The 24,419-nt window shown below is 31.1% G+C and overlaps 1 protein-coding gene across 2 annotated transcripts in view; it reads left to right on the top strand.

Annotated features, from left to right (window-relative positions):
- The window catches only part of hyx (cell division cycle 73 hyrax), a 38,872-nt gene that overhangs the window by 722 nt on the left and 13,731 nt on the right, over nt 1-24,419 (top strand). For both annotated transcript variants that reach the window (XM_076458867.1, XM_076458872.1), the window contains exons 2-7: nt 11,831-11,936; nt 15,923-15,961; nt 17,720-17,801; nt 18,390-18,445; nt 19,735-19,820; nt 23,550-23,769. In XM_076458867.1, coding sequence (XP_076314982.1) covers nt 11,831-11,936; nt 15,923-15,961; nt 17,720-17,801; nt 18,390-18,445; nt 19,735-19,820; nt 23,550-23,769 — 589 coding nt within the window. The remainder of the gene's footprint in view (nt 1-11,830; nt 11,937-15,922; nt 15,962-17,719; nt 17,802-18,389; nt 18,446-19,734; nt 19,821-23,549; nt 23,770-24,419) is intronic.

Raw genomic sequence — 24,419 nt, 5'->3', positions numbered from 1 at the left:
ATATACGTGTATATATGTACACCATCTGCTATGCTAAAAAGATTTTTTTTTTTTACATTTGAACAAAATGAATTGAAGGCATAGTACTAGTATTGCTGTTACCAGCATTTACCACTGCAGTGACAAGAATGTAAAATGCTTAATGTTTCTTATAGTTATCATTTTATGTCAGTCACATGTTGATCCTGAATGAAAAAAAAGATACATAAAACATGATGTGTTATTTGTGTCCCATGTATATATGTGGGAAAGCAAATTCATAATCCCCCCCCCCAATGTAAAACAATTTCTAAGTTTTCTTTTATGAAAGTTTCTTGTAATATGTAATGCTTAATTCATAATACATATGTTAGTTTTTTAATGCTGCCATTAAGTAAGATATCAGAGAGAGACTTAGTATTTTAAATATATAATAATAGTCTCCATAAAATAATGTTTAAAGTGAAAGTTGTGTTATGTTAAATAATGGATTCCCCTTCCTTAAGAATGCAATTGAAAAATGTTGATTTGTGGCCAAAAGGTTTTTGTGTCAAATTAGGTGACTATTGCTAAAATAAGACATGGATTTTTTATTACAGTAACCACTACAAGCAAATGGCTAATTTTTTTAAATGCTTTTATTTTTTAACTAAATTGTTTATTATGTATGGTCATGAGAACCTTTTGTATCCTTCATCTATAGGTTTCAACATTACTAATAATGAAATTAGTTCATATATTAAAGGTATAATAATTCCTCACACTTTGGATAAGTAGTTGCAAATTACAAAGGGAACTTACTAATTTAAATTAAAGATGAATAATTTATAAAATTGAAAATAAGAAAAATGGACAAGGGATTGTTATGAAGGAATACAAAATTATATGTTTGTGATATACATGAATAAAGTTGGTTAATCCTTTGTTTAAAATTCATCTATTATAACCAGTTTAATTTGTAATAGTGGTTCAACTGTAAGGCTCATTCAAAAAAAGCGTGTAATTCAAGAAGAAATTTTTATTGGTATAAATAACAAAGTGAATGCTAGATTAATGCATGACAAATAGTCATTTGGCAGTAGAGTGTACATACTTTTTGTGAATAGCTGAGGATCTACTTCCATTGTCTTTCAGGAACACCAGAAGGTTGTAAACAGTGTGTGATAGGATATAAGACATTTATATGCTGCATTGTATTAAGTTAACATATCTAATAGAATACATTAATGATTATTTCATGTGACTGGTTGGCAAGTAAAAAAAGAAAATGTTTTCATGATCAGATAATAGATCTAATCAGTTAATGGAATTTGATAATCAGTTAATTGTTAGGTTCATTAGTTAGTTATATTCAGATAATATATTATTTTTGTGTGAGATTTGGATAATTGGAATAATAATAAACAGAAATACTAACTTTGATTCATCTGTTTAAGCATAATCCCAAGTGATTAGTTTTCATGACATTGTTTAATGTAGTTGATTGATTGATCATTTAAATCATTCTGTACTAGTTTGCAGTAGAAAGAAACGTGACCAGTTGGATCATCAAGCAGCTTGTCTGTTAGGTGGTTAACTTATCGTGAACTATTATTTGTTATGTCTTTGAAGATGAACAGTAACAGGCATTCAGCCGTATCATTAGACTAGAGGATGACTTCTAAAAGTGTAATATTACATAATGATCACAAAAATTTTATTTAAGTGGTGAAAATGTACATCTTTTTACTAGTGTCAGTGTGAGTATTTATTGGATTGGATTATAGTATCACAAAAAACATTTTCTTTATTTCCCTCATCACTAAAAAAAAATTCAAAAATCAATACAAATGCAGGGAAAATGAAGATGACATTATTAAATGTATCAGTTGTTTTGATAGTTGTAATAATTGAAAACGGTAATTGGAAACACTGATTTTGTTTATTTGTGTGAGTTGTGTCACTGGTTTATTAAGCTGAACAACCTTGAATTAAAAAAAATATAATACTGAGAAATCAAAGTAGTAATATTTTAATAACTTGTGTTTTTCAGCACCATGGTAGATTAAAATATCTTTCCAGGACAAGGTGTGCCATTGTAGCTAGTGTTAGCTTATGCTTTTAGGTGTTTTCTTGACACCATTGATCTAATGCTTTTTTTTTGGTCTTCCTGTGTATCTGTTTCCTGTTAGTTGTAACTTGTATCCTTTTGCTGGAGGTTAGTTTGGATTCATTGACACTAACTGGCTAAACGTTTGTGTGTGTGTATTTACTCGAGACTAGTAAATCTTCCTTAGCAACTGAGTTAATTACCCATCTCTATTTGTAATACAAATTCTATCAATACCAGTAACGTTGAAGAGTCTGATTTATAACCACAGAACTAAGTGTTCATGCAATCCAACTTTAGTGGTTTGTGTTGTTGTTTTTTTACAATGCATGGTATTGTGAAATTTGAGAAAAATAAGTCCTTGTATCAGTTAACTCATGAAAATGTTTAATGCCTAAAGCAACTTTAGTGTATACTGTAGGGTGCAACTGAAGGGACTGAGTTATCATAGAAATCATGATTTATTTATAATTTATTAAAGTTCTTGCACAGTGAAACAGTCCACATTGATCAAAAAATAATAAATATTACATTTTGAGTTCATTTGTGTATGAGTAAGAAAAATATATTCTAATAGAAGTATGGGAACATTGAAATATGAGATAATAAGTGTTAATATGTTATGCATAGGAATGGCTGTTATAATAACTGGACCATAATCATCATCTGTTATAATGGGCATGCTGACATTTTTTACATTTAGCAAAATTTTAAAGTTATGATGCAAACATAGTTAATCAGTTATGTATGCATAAATTACCCATTTCAAACAACTTGTGCCATTGTTTGAATATTAAAGTTTCTGTAAAAGAAAATTATTTTAGACAAGTAGTAACTGCACTTTTTGTGTATCTGAGTCTCCACAATTTAAACTACTGTTATCTTCTCCATCATTCACTTGAGATCAAAATAGAGAAATTCTAAAATGATATCTCTTAACATAGAATAACTATTTTTCGTGCATCTGCATATGAGTCTTACATGCCACAAGCAGTGAGATCACTCTTACTTAAAATTCACATGCTTAACATGAACTTTGCTAATGTAAGATGGCTTTGTTAAGTGACAAGTCTTTCTCCAGTAGGAAGGCAACACAACTTTGCACAGTAGTTTCCCTTAAACACTTGCACTGAAAATTTTTTTATTCTTTTCCTTAGTATAGTCTAATTCAGATGTGTTGATTTTTCAGCATAATTGCAAGTTACTGAGGCTGGTACTTGTTCAGGTTTTTTTTAATTTTATTTCAAAAGCAATAAAGATGATTATGAATTGTCAAATGAAAGTAAATTTGTCTTTGTTGTGAAAAAGTTGCTAACCCAGGAACTGTTGCTACTGTATTGATAACATTATACCTATCATACAGCATGTTGTGTTTTCCCTTCTGCATTACTGAGCCTTCTCCAATCCCTTCACTGCTGTTTGAGAATGTCCAGGAGGACAATGAACTTAGCTGAATGTTCTTCGTACCTGGGCTTGCTTTGGGTACCATCTTATTGATCAAGGAAAATTCTCCCTTTCAGTTTTATTCTGGATAAAGTTTTGTGTGTGTGTTCTTTTGGTTCTTTTTTATTTGTTGATTCTTTTCTCAAGCAATTTGGCACCTATCATCATGTGTCTTGTTCTCAAACAAAGTATGTCCTGGCAGAAATTTAGGTTTAAAAATCTTTCAAGCCTCAAAAAAAGATTTTGGGACCTGAAAGACAACCCAGAGTGGTCAGAAACTTTGGGAAATGAAACCTTTTGCCTTCTGTTTCATTTTCTAGTGTTTAGTTTTATCTTTATCTTTTTTCTCACCAATTTTTGGCATTTCCTCTACTCCCTACATCTTATATATGAGGCATTTTATCATGCTTCAGAGGGATTTTCTGGATAGTGTCTTTCCCTTCTGTTTATTACCTTGGTCCATACCACTTCAACTCTGTCTCTCCTCACATGGTTCCTCTGCCATTGGAACCTGTTGGGAGTCTCTGATGTCTACCTCCTTACCTGTGTAACCTTTGTCAGTCTTCCTTTCATTGTATGAAAGACTTGTGTTATTTGTAATTCACTGAAGACCAGGGCTGAAGCAGCCCAGCATCAGTCCTTAGTGTCTTTTATAGTATCTCATCTTTCACAACTTCACACTTCTACTCCTTTTTTTTCAGTGGGATTACTTTACTGCCACCCTTTCCATTCTACCTTTCAGGCCTTTCTCCTCCTACTTCTTTATGTTAAGGTATAATGCTTTTGTCTTTGGTGACTGTCTTGTTGAGTCAGGCTAAGTGGGCACCAGTCTGTTTCATTTTGCCAACCTTTGGTCTCAGTTTTTGGCAGATAAATAGTTACTTCACGTTCTTATGTTCTTTCTGTTTCTCTTCTCTGTCACCTTCATCGTCTTCCTGTTTCTTTTTCTCCTACCTCTGACCCAATCTGTTTTTTACATCTTGAGAATGCTGTGCGAGATCTTTGGGTCATCAAATAGTCAGGGGGAGTTTACACCTTATCTTTACGTTCCTAAGGTAGACTGGCATCCATTTATCAACCTTCTGTTTCTCAAGCAGTTTAGTTCCTTGGTTCTGGATAAAGAATTTCCTTTTTGTCTGGTAGTCATTTTCACCTAGTTTATGGATGATCAAGGTCAGTTTGTCAGATGTCTTTCTACATAACCATATTGCCCTGTCTTCCAGATGTTTTCTATTATTTGTACAGTTAGAATCTTTGAATTTCATGCTTTTCCCTTTGGCATGTCATCAGCCCCTTATGTCATCAATCAAATCATCAGGGTCTTTGTTCATTAACTTTGGACAAAAGCTGAGATTCCATTTCTTTGCGGTTGAATGGCTTCTACTTGTCCCTTTTTTGGGATGTGCTATTCTCCCCACCTCCCTTCTTCATCTCGAAGCTAGTCAAATGGGATAGTTTGTCAAGTTTTCCAAATCATTTCTCTTGCCAGTGCAGTATTTTGTTAATCTGGGTGTTTTCTTCAGCATTCATCTTAGTGAGGCCTAACCTTTTCCTCTTTCCATGTGGGCTATGGAATGTCTCATCACCAAGGTTTTCAGTTCCCATTTTTATCCTGCACAGGAATCATTTTTGCTTTTGAGGACTTTGAATTTCCTTAAAATAACTCACTCCTTTGAGACATGTACACATACATCTTATCTGATCCTCCCTTCTTGAGGATTTGTCTTTGTAGCTGGACCATGCCAATACCACAGTTAGAGTTGCCTTACCATCTCTTAATTGGATCTTCATTTCTTCACATATGCTCCCTTCTTTGGTTTCCTTTCACTCTTAAGTATGTTTATGCTTCTTACTGTTCATTAAACATTTCCATTTTCTTCCTCTTCTAGTGTAGCCATTGGTCATTACCATCTCCAAAACTTCTATGGTCATTTCTCACATCAACTGTCAAGGGGTCACCTTCTCCAGATCACTTTGCTTTGGCCATTGGACATCATCTTCTGGGCTTATATCATGGCTTGTTATGTATCAGAGGCCTTAAACTGGTGGTGAATTGCTTTTTCTCCTATCTCCCTTCTGTTTATTGCTTCTGTGCTTGTTCAGACCTATATTGACTTCTGTATCTTGTTTGAACTGTTTAATATTACTTGATATGATCTTCTTCCTTTTGGTGTCTCTGCCATCACTGTTTCTTGGTCACTTCCTAGTTTTTATTGGGCATATACCTTTAATAGATTCTTTTTCCACTCCTCCCCATTCCAAGCTATGGTCCTCAGTTCCTAATTTTTTTTGCTCTGATTATTGGTACTTTCAGCTATGACTAGTCTCTCATTTTCCTATCTGCTTGTCCCCTCATCTACCCCATTTTCTCTTATATCCTCTCCTTGATATGCTATACTGCTCTTGGTGGTTTCTTGATAACACTAACTTTCAACACTTCTTCAGTTGACATCAGAACCCCGTCTTTTCATACACTGTATTTTATTTTTGTTGGTTCAACCTTGCAAATCTCTTTTTATCCAGGTATATCATCTCTTCATCTTCACATGTGGATTTTGCCTTGTCTACTGCCCTTACAACCAGACCCTCAGATTGCATAGCCTTCTTCTTATCCTGTTTTTATCATCCTTCTATCTTGTCTATCAAGAAAAGTGGGAATTTTTTTATTGTTGGTTTAACTACTGTTTCTTTCCTCCTAGCCATCTTCCTGTGCCACACCTTTCCACTTTTTTTTTACTTGGTTGTTTGACCATGGATTGTCTCCATCAATGTTGGTTATTGGACAGCCTTAATCTACTATCCTTCATCTTTTCTATTACCATAGGGTGTTTGCTTATGTTGTCATCTTTATTCTTTTTTGATCTCTCCTTTACCATTTCCCTTGCTCTACTCCTATGTATGACTGTGATTTTAATATGATGTTGCACACTCTCACCTGTGCCCTGTTTGGATTCTTGTTTTTTTATACCACCTTTTTTATAAGACTTATTTACTCCTCCTTGCCTGTGGTTGTTGTCATTGGCATATCTATGATTTAATTCTTCTCCCATTTATTTACTATCCTAACCAGACCAGTCATTCAGCCACTTGAGATGATGACTGATCTTTCTCTCCTATCTCCCTTCCTTCTGTTTTTTTTTTTTCTCTTTGCTTGTTCGGACTCATATTGACTTTTGTGTCTTGTTTAGTCTGCTTGATATTATTTGGCATGATGATCTTCCTTTTGGGGTCACTGCCATCACCTGTTTATTTACTAGGACCCCTCTTTGTTCAGGGTCCTCTCATCTTTTACCTTTACATGATGGGTCCATCAGCTCCTCTTGTTTCTGTATGTATTTTTTCTGAAGGTTAATGCTAGCAGGCTCTTTTATGTGTTGTCATATCAGAGTTGTTACCTATATCATTCTCCTCCTTATCTTCATTGGTCCTTGTATGAGATCCTCAAGGCAGGTATGTGGACAACTTCCCACATTTATCACTCAATCTTCATCATGTGGCTGTTTGATCTCCTTTCAGTTGCCATTCTTCAATCAATTCTCCATCTTCATGATAGGTAAATATATATTTTTACATTACTTATTTACCTGACAGAACCCTGCCAGGTAACTGATGATTCCTTCCAGGTAATGTATATTTCCTAATATCTGCATCAGGCAGAGGTAACAGAAAGTAATCAAACCATTCACCCTAACTCTATCAGTGTTTACTGTTTAGATGAAGTGTTCTGCAAGACCACTAAAGGTATCCTAATGGTATACAATATTACTCAATTACTCAATTCAGACTGTATCCTTCTATGAATTATAATAAAAAAAAAACTGGTACTGGGAAAGAGATTGCCTACTTTGGCTTGTGCTTGCTAGCTTTTCAAAATAGGATTTTGCAATCACACTTTACACTGTCTCCAGTGAAAGACATTTCTATTAGGCATCTGATGGGGATCTAGGTGCTTCTACATATCTCCCCAGTACAAAATATATATAGTATAGGAGACCCTTGCTACATACAGGTTTCTAGCCATCAAAGTGGTGTGTCCTGGAGAGTTATATACTGATAGGGCTGATGATATTGTTGGTGAAGTACAGCTCCTCCCATAAACAGTTAGTGTGCTCTCCTTTTGCAATTTGTGTTTCTCCAGTTGATCTGAGGTGAGTACATCTGTATGGTCTGGCTAAGTCTTAATCACATTTCATTTATTGAATCACTGACCACTTGTGTGTAACTGTTTGGATGGTTGTCTTCTTATTCTACGCATCTCTTTGCCATTTAGTTTTCATTTCCTCTCTCCCTTTTCTTTCCAGGTGAAGAGTATACCTTGATTGAGATAAGATGAGGTTATGGAGCCCATGCTGTTGGTTGTCACATTCCATGAGCTCTTCATTTGGACACTTTATAAAGGTAGCTCATCTAGGTTTAACCTGTTCAGTGCCGTAGATGAGATAACTCATCCAAGCTGATCGGTAACACAGTGCCAAGGATGAGTTAATTCGTTCTCAATAATACCTAACTTCAATGCTAGATGTCAGCACCATACCTGCATTTGACCTACTTACATATTGTTTCACTTTCAATCCAAAATGGTGTCATGAAAAAAATTACAAAATGAAGAAGCATTAGAGTTGTATTTTGAACTTGGTTCGGAGTTGCCATAGCAGCTGAAATACTTGGCAGTCAACAGGTTAAACTTGCACTAATTCTTCTGACAACTCAGTGTAGGGTACAAGCTATTCTATGTATGGAAGTGAGGTACTGTCTTAAAAGTTGTCACTGTTCTAATCTGAAAATTTATTTCTTATAGGCAGTCACCTCCATATGTATCTCCACCTGACTTCCCCACATCTGGTGCACCTTATTCTTGCCTTGTTTAAAAACAAATTGCTACTGTGTATGGAGGTTGTGTTGTCCTTGTATTGGTGGAGAATTTTTTCCATATCTGGCTGCCTTTGTTTTTTTAAGCAGCATCAGTTAGATGCCATATTAAACAGTTGGTTAAATATGAGTGCTTTCTGTTGCTTATTGTACATTCAAATCTTGAGGAGTTAGGTGGTATGTGATGTAAATAATATATGTGCTTTGTGTTTTTCATATAGCATAGCCACATTGGGCTATGCTGTGGCCATGGAGGGAAATCAATACCCTCATTTTAGCATTGTTAACCTGTAGACTTACTGCTGTCCCAGTGGGGAACCAAAAGAAATGTAATGAGAATGACAAGAGAAAGAGAGTTGAGAAGCATAACATTGAATTATTATGTACATATTATACCTACTCATGGTCAAGTATGTATTTTAATTCAATTTTTTTATGCTAAAAATGCTCATTTAGCATTTGGAAGTGACTTGTAGGAAGGAAAATGATGTAGAAGTTGGTAGAAGTGTGGTATAATTTGAATATTTAAACTTTGTGTAAAAATAAAATTACATTTAATCATTAGACTGTGATTACTGGTTCTATTAGTCTATGAAGTAATAGTTGTAGTAGAATGCTTTTAATTGTTGATATTACTTGTTCTCTTGGCCAGAGAATGTGAAAAATTATGAGATAGAGAAAATAAATATACAGTTATTAGACACAAGAAGAATATATTAATATAATTATTTGGTTTCATTTTTATCTAATATATAATGTATATTAAAAATAGTTTGGTTCATTTAAACAAGTTTGAAATAAATGAGATAATTCGTTTTAGATTATTTTTACTGTGGTAAGAAAACATTAATTTAACCATTAAGCCTCAGTTTGAACCATAAACTTGTTTTGACTTCCTGAATTTTCATTTTAAACTTAATTTTATTGGGAGATCTAAATGAAAAATTAACTTGACAAGTATAAATTGTAACTCAAATGTTCCCTGTGGCAGGTCTGTGGAAGTTGGGAAATAGTTAGGTTGCTTAATGACTTTATCGTTGCTGGATAAATAAAAGCATCAAATGTTGGTTGAAGTTTCTTTTAGTAATACTGATCAGTTTTGAAACAGGAGCCATTGTGAGATGCATCACATTTCCATATAATTCATGAAATCCAAAATGGCTATCAAACAATATTGATTTCTTATTAAATTGGTATGCCTGTGTAAATGAAAGTAAATAATGAGTGTCTACTATGAATTGAATTTAATAAAACAATTATACTGAATTTTATGTGGATGTTTTTTGCTATATTTTTTATGCTAACAGACTCAATGAGTGATAAAAGCCCTCCTCCACATTGCTGTAAATAGTTGTTATATGTTGTAGACTAAGCCAAACATCTTGAACTTCCAGAAAACTTCAACTGTAAGGTCTTGGAAGATTCTTTTATAGTCTGTATTGTACAAATGGCGGGGATTACGACTTTTGACAAGTGTAGAGGAGAGGTCTTTAAACTTGATTTTGCAACACAACTGGATGACAGAACAAGAATAGATGTTGTGTGGAACACTTACATTTCTGATAGTTTGAAAGAATGTACATGTGAGAAAAGAGAAAAGGGTGTGTGCTGAAAGGTTTTAGGTCAGTTGGAGCTTTTAGGAAAATAGATGAATTTTCTTGGGATTCATTGAACAAAGGGAATTGTTCACTTGTTTTGAAAGTGGACATGCTTGATTGTCCTCAAACAAAATTTCACATCCAACCAATCTGTGTTGCATATTGACTGTGATATAGATATGTTAGACAGTAAATGTGAGGAAACTGACACTAATTGTGAACCATATATTACATGCTCTGGAACAAGGAGACAAATCAGTCTTAGTTCATAAGGTGGATACTAATGTTGTCCTTGTTGGTACATTCCAACACATCAGAAAACTCAACCTTTGTTTGGCATCTGTGTTGTATTTCATGTGCATAAAAACTAATAGATTCTACAGTATCAGTATGTACCAATGTAGGACCAGGAAGATGAATAGCACTGCCAGTATTTCATGCCATCACTGGGTGTGATACTAAATTAGCATGCAAAGGCTAAGGTAAGAAATCTGTGTGACTCGCCTGGCAAACTTATGAGAATGTTACTGCAACACTTCTATTTCTTGCTACGCATCTGTTTGAGATCCTGAGTGAACACTCAGATAATTTTAAGAATAAGAGAATTATTGTTATTATGTATGACTGAACTAGTACCAAATTTGTAAACCAAACATGAAAACAGTTATTTTGTTTGATAAACCTGTTCATGGACAGCTTGTCACCTACCGATAATGTATTACTTTCACACTTGTGCTGTTCAGTGTATCAAGCTAGGATATAGACAACCACCATCCATTCCACTGGATGGTTCCATTGCCAGCTGACTTTGCATGGACATAGGTTTGAGGATCATGAACACCAAGTTGAATAATTATTCCACAGGTTTCAAAGGTGTGTAAGGAATTGATAGTGTTCCTGCAAAGGAAACTCTGTGAACTATAAATATTGTAAAACAAATCTTAATTATTCACATCTTTGCAAATTCAGTAAATGCAACATTAACGTATAAATAGTTATTAGCCAATGAATACACTAATTATACATGATGAGATGTAATGATGCCTCTTTCTGCAATAGCCTTATGAAATGAGCATGTCACTTCTTGTGTTAGTAGGATTGTATCTTCAGTATATGAATCATTTATTAAAATGTTCAATAATAGTTATATATCCTGAATGGAATGAAAGAGTACAGTAGCCCTAGTGTACATATGTATTTTGTTATCTTTTGGTCAAAATAGAATTGTTCATTTCTATGGTATACAAAATCATGTTAGTGATATACTTGGTTAAAGTCCATTTGAAAATTTGAGCTTGTTTATTGCCCTGTGGTTTCAGTGTATTATATCGATCAACCACATCGGTATTGGTTTAGGTTTTGTTATCTCTGACATATGATAAACTTACATAATACTGTCAACAAGTAATTTTCTGTTTAAATTTATTCACTCGTTAAATCTAAACTATTAGGGTTTGTTTCTGTCAACACTTGTATGCCACTTTTTGAATGAAAATAAATGTTGAGTGGTGTGCATTTTCAGTTTGGTGAATTAGATGGAAATGTAATATATTTCACAGTATCTCTTGTTCTAAAATTGGTCAGCATCACTAAAAGAAGCTTCATACAACATTTGGTGCTTTTATTTGCTCTGTAACAATAATCCCAAAAACTGACATCGTGAAACAACTAAAACTATGCTATAGCTATGGTTGTGTACTCAATCCATGGAGTGGAAAAGTTGGTAGCTGCTGTCCCAGTGTTGATTTATAAAATTTAATCATATTTAGGTCTAACTTCATGAAAATTGCTGACATTTGTTTTAAATAGTGCTTTTCTTTCCTAATTTTTACTTGTATCCTATTCTATGTAGATCTGGAAAAGATGGCACCCCAAAAGAATACTACACTTTAGAATGTTTACTTTTTCTTTTGAAAAATGTCCACTTGTCTCATCCAGTATATGTCAGACAAGCTGCAGTAAGTATTCCTGTTCTTTTTATATTGGGAATTAAGTAACTAAAAGCAGGTCTGGCTTTGATAATATATGATGTGTGAGAGTATATGTGTCAAAATTTCTTATCAGGATAAGCTATGTTACTTAGAGCAAAAAAGTCAACCTGATCATTGGTGTAGGTAATTTAATATACTTACTTTTGTACTTACAAAGGTGAAAATGCATTGTTTCCTCCTTTAATCAGTGATGACGAGAAAACTCACTTGTAGAGAAAAATATATATGTAAAAATGGCTGGTTTTGACTGAGATAATTTTTTATGCAGAGGAGTGAACAACGTTTTGACCTTCTTCGGTCATCATCAGGTTCTCAAAGAAAGAAAGCGATAACTGACCAATAGCTGACCACACATTTGAAGGGGATTGTGTAACTGAGTATAGGAATGTAGATGGCATGCTTAGATGTTTGATTATATTTATTAATATAGGTATAAAGGTGTTCCTTTGTATTGGTTTATTTTGGGTTTAAGTTGTTGTGTAAGTAAGGCTTCTTTAATTTGTTTATGTTTGTTTCTTTATTTAGTATTTGGTTGTTTTTTTGTGGTTATGTTGTGTTTATTTGATTTGCAGTGTTCAAAAACATGTGAAGGTGACTTTTTATGTTCTTTGAATCTGGTTTCCATTTTTCTACTTGTTTCCTCAATATAGAAATCGTGGCAGTTATCACATTGTATTTTATAAATAATGTTGGTGTGGTGTTTGCCAGTGTAGTTTTTACACAGTATAGACCTTAGTTTTGTGACAACCCCCTTCAAACATGTGGTCAGCTATTGGTCAGTTACCTCTTTCTTTCTTTGTGAACCTCATGATGACTGAAGAAGGTTGAAACATTGTTCGCTCTTTTGCATAAAAAAATTTTCTCAACTAAAACCAGCCATTTTTACATATATGTTTCCTTTTTTGTATGTGTGTGTGTATGCATCACACACACACAACCAAAGTACAATTTTCATATGCAGATACATATATTAAACTACTTAAGTATCTTACAGTTCTGTTTTTTCATTCCTGTTACTAATTTTGTCTGTTTTGTTACTTCATAGATTACTTGTCATGATATAACTTTACAAAGCATGTGTATAAAAATATATATGTATATAAAAATACCATTTCTCAACTAAACATAAATAAAAAATATATTTCAAAAGTGAAGGTAATCAGATGTATTTTTTAATTAAAACCTTATTCTAAGTGTACTTTCTCTTGTTTTACAATTCCAACTGACTATACACAAGCACTACTACTTCTGTACTTTTACCTCTATCTAGGTGATACCACAACTATTTATGAATTATTGTTTGGAGAATAATTTTGTTTGTTAAACTTTGCTTTTGTGTTTTGGTTTACACCTTTATACATAATTTGTATTATTTGTTAATAAACAAACTGTAGAAAATTTTTAGAAGTTTTCTCCCTTTGTAGGTCTTTTTATTATTAAAAGGAATTAAAAAGCTTTATTAATAATCTTTAAGATCTAATAACTAAACAGAACAAATAAAGAAAGATTCAATGTTAAAGTCAGAAAACAAAAGTATGCATGTTTCTCATTACTAGGTATTGTAATTATGTCAATGTATCATCAGACTTAAACTGCAGAACAGAATTTTAAGTGACTTATAATTGCTTCATAATGTAATTTTAAGTGAAAGTTCTGTTCTGTTAGAATAATCTCAGTGCCTAGTGGAAGGCATCTTCATTTTGAAATGTTTGTAAAGTGCATTGTTGGGGCAACAACAGTGTCAGCTAGTGTTAGAGAAACAACCTATTTTTCCTGCAAGTGTATCCAGTTGAAGTAGCTCTTCTATTGTTTGATATAATAGATACACAGTGGGAATTTTATTGAAGAACATAAATTAATCAAATAGTAGTTCAACAAAAACTTGTACAGGTCAACAAATGCAATGACATGGCCTTTGAGTTGTGATCCATTGCAAGAGAGTTAAAGTGAAAATGTCTGTGACCATAGTGGCCAAAACCATTAGGGATTCTAATGTATACTGTCTGTTGGACATAACCAGAACAAGAGATATGAAACTGTAAAACAAGCTATAGATTCAATAAAAGATAAGGAAAAAAGTGCTAGAGATCCCACTATCATTTACTCTCTGTAGCTGGTTGTGAGCATAATAGTTGAACCTAAAGACAAAAATGGAAACTAATAGCCACCACCACCTCCTCTGTTGTTTATTATATATATAATAATAATAGTGATACATGACTGATAATTTTAATACTGTAATGATATATTGATATAAACTGTAAACAAACCTCTGTGATAGGTTAGTTACCTTTATCCCTGTTGTTAATAAGAACTTAGTATTCCAAGCAAAGATATTTAAAAAGGAAAAAGTCACTGTTGATGGGTTGAAAGAGAAGAATCTTTTGAGTTTTTATTTTACTAGTTTTATAGAAAGTAAAATGTTTAACTTATTTATTGTATTTATTACAGAAATTTAACAAATGTTATATCACCAGCAACAGCCTATGATTAAAATTGTACACAATGAGTTTTAGAGATTTCTGATAAATTTTGTGATTTTTGAATTAAGACTATCAGAACTGTTAATACATTAAGTGGGAAAAAAAAATTTGCTGTTGCATGACTAAAAGATGTACATGGGTTTATTTGCACAGGACTTTGTTACATTAACCAGGAAAGAATAGTTTATCGATTTAGATTATACTCAATGTTATTAGAGAATGGTGTATTAATAATGGAAGTTGCATGGCTAAAGAATTTCCCAATATGGAATTTTGTGAATTTGTGTCAGGGTCTTAGCCTAAAGTTATAAGTAAATTTACTACATTTTCAGCATTCCTGAAGATTAAAGATATACTATCAAATGTTATACTGTGACATCAAAAAGTAACAGGTTTTCAGTGGTGTGGTTGATGATATTAAATAGGTGATGCCAGTCAGTAAAAAATTATACAGAGAGAGAAAAGCATAGAAAATCATGTTATTTTTGGATATTTCCACTTAACCCTTTTATTACGTGTTGTGAGTAATTGTTATGATTTTTTTTGGTATTGTATGCATGTTTACAAATGTTTGCATGTTATTGGTAAACATTAGAAGGCTTTCATACACAAATTATCAGGTTTTTCACCAATATAACAATAACCAAGAACTAAAACAATTACACATGGCAACAGGAGTGTCATGCAAATCCAGGTGAATGCGTGAAAGTGTAATCAGTGAAAAAAATATTTATGATCTTATGCTAAAGCTGTGATGAGACAAACCTTTTGCAAATGTGTGAAATAGATGGAATCATTATCCAGGACATAATGAAGCTATATAAAGTAAATAAATAATTCATTTTATATATTATATATATGATATATGAATATTATATGATTATATATATTATAATTTTTACATGATATAAAGTTGCTCTTTAAGAGAAACATTTGTTGAAAGACAAAATGTTGATGAGCTAGTGAAGATGTGATTATTGAGAAATTTCAGAATAAGGTATGAAAATGTTAGTCTCGACAAATTATGTGGATGGTAATCTGTGATCAAGTTTTGAAAACATAATTATAATATTCCTCTCAAGTTTGTCTTAAGAATAATTAAATGAAGTTTAAATGCTGTAATTATTATATTTTTCATTGTCACATTATAATTGATGTAATTTTGTTACTTGTTAGATTATTTTCAAATGTTTTTCAGATTTAGATAACTATGAAATCAGTAGCATCCTTTTTTATGTTCTCATACATCTGGTTCAAGTTGTCTTCAGTCTCTTATGACACAAGTAAACTGTGTCACCTAGGGCACCTCTGACTTGTATGCAGGTACATTACTTGCACTGAAAAACAAATGAAGATCTGTAAACATGAAATTAAGGGTTCGAGTTAAAGTTGTTGTATACGTTGAAATTTTTAGTGTTGAATCATAATTTAATAAATACCATTATTTGTTTATATTTATTTTTCAATCAGGCCGAGTCGATACCTGTTGTAAGGCGCCCAGATCGTAAGGTGAGAAGTAGTTTTTGATTCTCGTTAGTTGTATGGAAGTTTTTGCTGTGGTTAACAATTTCTAGTTTTTTTGGCATTGTCTGGTAAGTTTTATGATCCGACATTTCTCGTGTGAGCAACCTGTTTGCCAATGAGTTTATCTGTTAACCGTACAATATCATATAGGATTTTTACATTCTGTGTTATTCTGCAGAACCACTCACTTGCTCATGGACATCATTATTTGTGATTATATGGGCTGTTCAGTTATAATGTTCCTAAAATTATTACTTTCTGATGTAAAAAATATACAAGCATGAAGTTTTAGAAGAGAAAGTGGTATCTGAAGTGTTACAGATCATTAAAGTAAGAGGAAGCATACTTTTAGTAGAGAATAATAAGGTATTACCAGTTTTAAACCTGAGGTGTTAAAAACTGTTAATTAATAGTTAAAAGATGTCACTGGAATTAATTCTTTTTTGGAGGGGACCAAGCAGAGCTGTTGAATGACTGTACAGTATTGTTACCCTAAAGATTTAAGGTTTAATTGGATATAAGTAAGTTAATGGAATGTTGGGTTTAAGAAAATAATGTATGAATTTATGTTGTAAAATAAGGCCTAAACAGTTAAAATACATAATGAACTGTTTGTCTAGTCCTGCAGTTTCTAAAGAAGCTTCTTTCAGGAAATAGAAGTCATGGGATTTTGGTATACCTGTTTTCCAGGTCTTGAAAGTTTTGGAATTAAAATAATTTTATTGATTGCAACAAAAATATCTTAAATGTTATTACTGGTTTTTCTTCAACTGATAACAGTGCTTCTTAATTAAGTAGAATACATGGTACATAATAATTCAGTATAGTTTAATGACATCAGGTCTTTATGTTTGTGAGTAAGACATACATAGTACTTTAATTAATATGCATATGTGTGTGCGTGCACATACAAACACACATTTCACCAGTATTCTGTGATGTATTTCTTCTTGATAGGGATAGATATGACTACGTTACCACTTGAATTATTTTACAACTCCAGAAAAGTACAATAACACTATCAGATTTTAGCTTTAGTTCTAAATCCTTGTGTTTGTTGGTCTGTATTGCATTTGTATTGATATAAAATTAATTTAAAATGTTTCATCAGAGATTCACCAGATTTTATACAGCAATTATGTAGCTATTTTATACAATTTTAGACGTGTATTATAGAGTTTTTTAAGAGAAAATACTGATTGTTCACAAGTATTAAATGTAATAGATGTGTATTCTCAGTGTAGAAGTGGCACTGGAAAAAATGTAAATTAGAATGAAAATGCCATTTAGTTTGGAATTTGGAAATTGGTTAAATTTGGTTAAACCTACATGCTTTAAAGGAAATTAAAAATATTTTTGTTTCTAACTATCAAATAATTAATGAAACATTTGGAACAAGAGTAAAGAGAATTAGTGATACTGACAAATATTAATAGATCTTATTTCTGATTAGACAGTTCAGTATGTCTTTTGTGTTACAAAACTAATGTTACACGTGTTTTAGTTAGTTAAGAAAATGCCTATTAACTATCAGGCATAAGGGAAACACTGGGAAACAATATTTTTAAAGAAATTAGAAATTAGGCTTAGGAAAAGAACAAATCATGCTAATTTCTGTTTCTTAGGACATAATTATTGTAGAAACCAAAACACTTACAAACTGTCAATGTGGAGTAGGTTTTGAAACTATTTAAGATAGTATTTATTGATAAAGAGATTGTGAACATACCACTTAATATTTAGGATCTACTGGCTTATCTTAATGGAGAAACTGCATCATCAGGAAGCATTGATAAGAGTGCTCCTATTGAAATACCAACACAAGGTTTGTGGATTATACCACTTGAAAAATATTACTGGTTTAGTTAACATTAAAAATCAGTATAGATTCCAATATAAGAAAGATTGATGTCTTTGTTTTTTTTTAACAAAAATAAATTATTATTTGAGTTATTTGGTGGATTATTTTAATTTTCCAAGAAAAAAGACAAGGCTACCTCAAAAACTAGGCTCCTCATTTTATCTCTCTAGTGTGTCTTTAGTATAGTTTACTTTCCTAGGATGGGTAGTTTTTCAGGTATACAACTTTAACTATAGATATTTCTTTGTATTGAACCTGTACATACTTCTGACTTTTTAATATATTTTATTTCTGGACTTAATTGAAATACTTCACTAAATAGTTTCATCAATTTTGTAATTTTATCACTAAATATTAAACAAAAATCAATTGAAATATGTAATGGAACTGATATTACAATGATATCAGGCAGTAAAGTTATTTAAAAATAAGATATTATAGGGTAAATTTGAAAATATTCAGTCAATTTGGATTGCATTTGTTTTCATGAAGATTAGACATCAATAAATTTTGATATGGCAGTTAATATGTTAAATTATTAACTATTTGCAGTGAAGCGTGTCAATGAAGAACCGCAGAATGAATCCATTAAGAAACCTAGGTTTGAGGTAACTAAAAACATTCTCTTTGTTTAAAAAGTATTTATTCTTAATTTTCTGTTAGTATTTAAATAATTTTAGGATACTTATTTTATTAATAAATAAATGTTTTTGGAGTAATTCAGCTATCTTAGAGCCATGGTTTAATTAAGTTTACGGTTCAGAATCTGTGACAAAAAATAAGTTATGAAAAATAACTTATAAATTAAAGAAGTTGATCCAGTATTAAAATCATATTAATAAATGTTTAATAATTAATTAATGTTTTGATAAATCAATATGCAAGACAAAAAAACAACAACAAAAAAAAACATCATTTGAATGTAATGAATAATCATTTTGATTTCCCTAACTGTTTATGATTTCATAACTTTTCCAAATAGAAGTTAGTTTTAATGTGCTTCTGTTGTAATTTAGTTTCCATAAGACAAGTAGTTTTTCAGATACACTAATACTGAATGTGAAATTTTCTTCATAATCAGTCTGTACTTATTAATTTGGAATTCTAAGTAGTAATGTAACAAATATCCATAATTATGGACAAAAAGTACAGTATATTTTAAGTGTTTCTTTTAATAATAATGATAACAATAAATGGTTTTACTGAGTGTTGACAGATGCAAGCATTAATAAAGAATTTTAATTATATATTTTCATTAAAAATTAGCATTGGTCCTCATTAATTACATCAATGTAGTCAAAGTGCATTAAAAATATTAACTATGTATTATAGAAAGTGTAACATGTAAGTTAGTTACAAAGTATACTGACAATATTATATATGCAAAAAAAATAATTTTAAGTGTTTTTCAAATGTTATCCCATCACTGTTTGGTATATTCTAATCATCCATAGTTCTTTTTGATTTATTATTTATGTTTATAACAATTTTGGGTAATTGATGTATTTTTAGCAACAGAGATTACAGTAGAGTCTCAAGTTAAAACTTGTCATTCTTGTATTTCTTCACCTTTTTACCAACCAAATAATGTATGTATTGAAAGTTCTTTACTCAGATTGTTAGCTACATGATCATTGTCAAAATGGTTTAGAACATTTCAATTATTGACAGTTATCTGATACTTTATGTTTGGTTACTGTGGATAACTGAACTCAAATGAAGTGGGGATAATGAAATTAACTAAGCCTAAAAGGATATAATAAACTAAAGGTTAATAAATAAAGATTGATATATGAAATCTACAATCAAATCATAAATCTGGGGTGTGTAGCAATGTACATGTTCAGTATGAGAGTGATGTGTGAAATGATTTTCTTAATGTTTTTGCATATAACAGGAAGGGCAGGTTCAAAGAGCAAAAGAACAGCTTGCAGCCAGGTTGGATGCTCCAAAAGAATCCTCCGTAACAACTGAACAAATCAGGTACTGTTGTAAAATTAAGTTTCACTATCCACATGTGTATGGGTGAGGTCAAGATACACATGTAACTTTACAAAGTTACATTAAAATTTTAATGAAACTACTGCATTATTAATGTATATTAAGGAACTATTTTTGTATTTTAGGAGTTATTTTCTTACTTTAGTAGGAAATAGTTGCTTGGAACTCCTCCATGTCACACGGCACATACGCACTGTGAGTTGTTAATTTTACATTTTATTACTTCTGTTACATAATATCACCAGTGTTTAACCAATTAAAGACTCAAACTTTACAAGCTGGAATATAATAATAACCTGCTGTCTTGTTTTGCCAAGATATCAATGTATTTAGCAAATCCACAAGAGAGCATATTTAAAACAAACAGGTGTGAGTAAGTGAGGACTTAAAGAACAAGAGGATGGGAGGGCTGTTTTTATAACCTTAATAAAGAGCAGGTCATGAACTACATAAACCTGTTAGTTGTTTAGCCATCTTGTGGCAAGAAAAACAAATGTTTGCTACAAAATTAATCTTTTTAATCTATTTATAACAGATTTGTACTTTGTAGGCCAACTTTACTGTAAAGTTATATATTCTTCTACTTAATACACTTCATTTTTTGATATGGTTGTAAAGTGAGTATCACAATCTTCTCTTTACAACTTTATAATGAATTTATGCCAGTAAACGTAGCATTAAAGCAGTTCATAATTCAACTTTTAATATTTTACATGTTTTAAAAAGGTTTAAACTGTAAATATAAGTAGTTTTTAACTTCAATGTCAAAGTGTTACTCGATTTGTTTCATGTTTTTCAAAGATTATTTTTGTTATACTTAGATGATGTCTCTTAAGACCATGGAAACAAGTATGCTGTTGGTATAAATAAAATCTACAGATCAATATGCAATACTACTGAAAATCTTTTTTTTTTTTTTAATTCATTTAGAAAGGTACAGTTATTATGCAGATGAAATATGAAAATTTGAAAATACTTTTGTTCCTATCATGAAATTCACCTTTCATGCAAACTAACTTGGTAAATCCTTTAAAAATTCTTTGGTGGAAATGCATTATTAAAAAATATCATTTTTGGTGTACAGTATGCTTTTATGTGTACTAAGATATTGCCAAATTTCATGAAGATATTTCAAGTAAATTTGGAATTATAGTTATCAGTAATTATTCTCCTGTATAGGTTTTATCTAATGAACCGAGCCCCTTTATCGAAGGCTAATTAGTTAACTCTCTCATCACAGGCTTGATCAAGTTGACCGAACACATGACTTCTTTATGTTTGTTTGAAGTTTTTAAAGATTTGATACTTCTAACTTTCAATGTAGTATGTATATATTCACAACATTTAGCAGTCTTTCAGTTAAAATATAAATTTTTCACTTACAGAAAGTCATATTTTTAGTGAAGTATTTTCAACAAATGATTTGTTTATGAATATATTGAGTATTTCTTTGTGATAATTCATGTCCAAAATAATTTTCATGTGTAATCCCAAAATCTTCCCAAATACATTTCAAATTTTTCTTTTCCAGCAAATCTGCTATTTCTCAACCTTATTGCAAAATTGGATTGGTCAATTTGACTGACCTCATAACCACAAAAAAAACTAAATAAATCTAAATGACTTTTTTCTAGAATGATTTCAGATTATAACTTATTAAAACTACATTTGTTTATCCTAAAGTAGCTTTAAACTTGTAACAGTATACATCTATATGTAATTACATTTTATTATTTTACAGCAGTTTGAACTGTCTAGATACTATCAGCTATTATAAGTTGTACTTCACTATCATGAGTTTTGTAATGTCCTTAGGTTTGAAGGATATTGTCATTATTGGGTTAATAGTATTGACTATAGAACAGTGTAATTGCAAATGTTGTCTGACATCAAAGTTTAAAGGAAATGTATTGCTTATTAGAAATTTGAAGTTTACTCATTTATAGATATTAACTGCTGTTCTTTTTCTGACTTTGCATTACATTTAAAATCACTATCAAAATATAAATGATTGTTTAATAAAAAATGCACAAGTTGATTATTTGTGACTTTTATTCTCTGTACTTTAACTGGAAATATTCATCTTCTCACATATGCAAACTGTAAGAACTTGGGTAATTTAACTGTGTGTGTGTGTAGAATGTACAAGTTTTACTATTATATTCAGCATTGTACTTGTTATTTAGTGTTTTTATTTAATTTCATTTTCCTTAATGTATAATTTATAGTTCACGTTTACGCTACTGAAGATTGATATGTAATAAAGTATTTTAACAAATACTGGGCAAAATAAAACTAGAATCAACAACGTACTTTTCTTGAAGATAAATAATTTTCAGACTGTTAGTTAAAGTAAAATTTATTGTTATCTTAATATAGAAAAAAACATTCCATGCCAAGGTGTGAATATGGAACTGCTCTACATTTGAATTGAAAGCCATGTTCCTTCTGCCACACCTACCTGCAACATTCTCTCTTTTAAACCTTGTAATACTTTTCTTTCATGTTTAATTAAAATCAAGTAGAAATCAAGGTTTTCATGTGTCAAATGATATATTGTATAAATTGTGTTCTGAACAGATAAGTATCAATTTCACTTGGAATACAAGATTCATTCTCATGGGAAGGCTGACTAGTTTGGATGTAAAGGCTCTTGTCATTGTTGGAAAGCCAGAAATATCTTGAGAGCTAGGGGAACTTGTCTGCTTTATGGATGTTATTAATCTTATGTGTTTTGCATTACTGAATTAAATAAGAATTATTTAATACACTACTACCATTAGCATAAAATATGTTAGCTTATTAGATATAGTCGACAATTGACAGCAAGAAAAAAGAGGATTGGGTAAGTAATTTATTTCTTGTTTTTCATGTTTATTTTTTAGTTATTATCATTGAAGTAACTAAAATGTAAAAGTAGTGATTTTTTTTAAGTTAGTTAAGATTGGATAAGGGAAATAATAGTAATATATTAAAAATGTTTAATGAGACATGCATGAGAGCAACATGCAGGTAATTTAATTTGACAGCATAACGTGAGCTACGTGTGTCTTGAGTGATTCACAATTTATATTCAAAGGGTAATCAAACAATGAAAATTAATTGTAAATAGATGTATATTATTATGAGCTTAAAGCTACTTAGGATAAGTTAATGTAGTTTTGTGTTAGAATTTGAAGATATAGATAGAAAAAAAGGTAATTTATATATATTATTTGGTGGTCATGAGGTTGATCAAGTTGGCATATCTTTTTTTGAGATAGGGTAGAGAAAATGACATTTGAAATGTATTTAAGAGGTTTTAGGACTAACGGAGGAAATTTGAGATTTTTGAAATGAGAAACATATTTTTCATATTAAAATTATAATGACTTTGCACGTGGACTATTCAAGACAAATTCTCAATATATTCTTGGACAAATCTTTATTTTAGTTTATTAAAAATGTTGTTTTTGTATATTAACTGAAACACTGCCAAATTTTGTGAAGATATCCACATTATATTAAGTTAGAAGTATTAAATCTGTAAAGACTTAAGTACAGAGGTCACATGGTTGGTCAAGTTGACTGAAGCTGTGTTGAGAGAGCTGATACTATATATTTTGGCACATGATTTACTTACCTACTAGTTTTATCCTTATAAATGAAATACTCTTAACTCTCTGTTTCGTAATTTAACACACAAAATTTGTGTAATTTAAATAATTGCAGATCTCGGTTGGTGGAGGCCATGTCAGTGGAAAGGATTGCAGCTATTAAAGCTAAACGTCTGGCCAAGAAACGAGCGACTATTAAGGGAGATGATGACATTGGTTTGGGAATTCCAGATATTCAAGGTATCTTGGAGTATGATGTTGATGTTACCAAAGATATCATCAGTAGAGAGAGACAGTGGCGGACAAGAACCACAATATTACAGAGTGCTGGAAAGGTATATTTCGTTATTACAGAAAAGAATAAAACCTGTTTTATGTACGTTTATTTGAATATTTATTATGAAGGTGAAACAAATATTGAAGTTGCACAGTTTGAAAAATGTTACAGCCAAAAATATTCGTGCAGTAAAAGAATTTTTAAAGCATTTGTTTTTAAACAAATCCATTGTTTCTGATATAATGTTTATATATTTTCATATGGAATTTCAAAAGTATTTCTTATTGAATTCATGAAACTGCATGATTCATGACCAGTGGCTTCATACAGTAACGACAAACATTTGAAGAACAAATAATCTTCTTGTTAGTTAAATACAGGTTTTTAAGGTATTTTCATTTGTTTAAATGAAATGATGATTTACAGCTGGTGTTATATATTCATATTTTTTTCTCACCAATTGTGTTATACAGTGATTTTAACTGTAAAAAGAATTATTATTCCAACTTAACTTTATTATGTGTTTCTCCAATAAACAGGTTTATAGTATGTGTGTGTGTAAAAATCAAGAACATTATTTCAGAATGTAATGTATAACTTGTTGCAGTACCAGAATATAGATGTTCTGAAACTTCTATTTTCTTTATGAATTAATTGTGAATTGTGACAAATGAATGCTTTCAAAAATTTGTAGTAATATATGAATTC

This window comes from Tachypleus tridentatus, chromosome 1 (genome assembly GCF_004210375.1).
Source record: "Tachypleus tridentatus isolate NWPU-2018 chromosome 1, ASM421037v1, whole genome shotgun sequence".
NCBI classification, from domain to species: domain Eukaryota; kingdom Metazoa; phylum Arthropoda; class Merostomata; order Xiphosura; family Limulidae; genus Tachypleus; species Tachypleus tridentatus.
The sequence above is the reverse complement of the archived record's forward strand: the minus strand, read 5'-3'. Positions and strand labels throughout refer to the sequence as shown.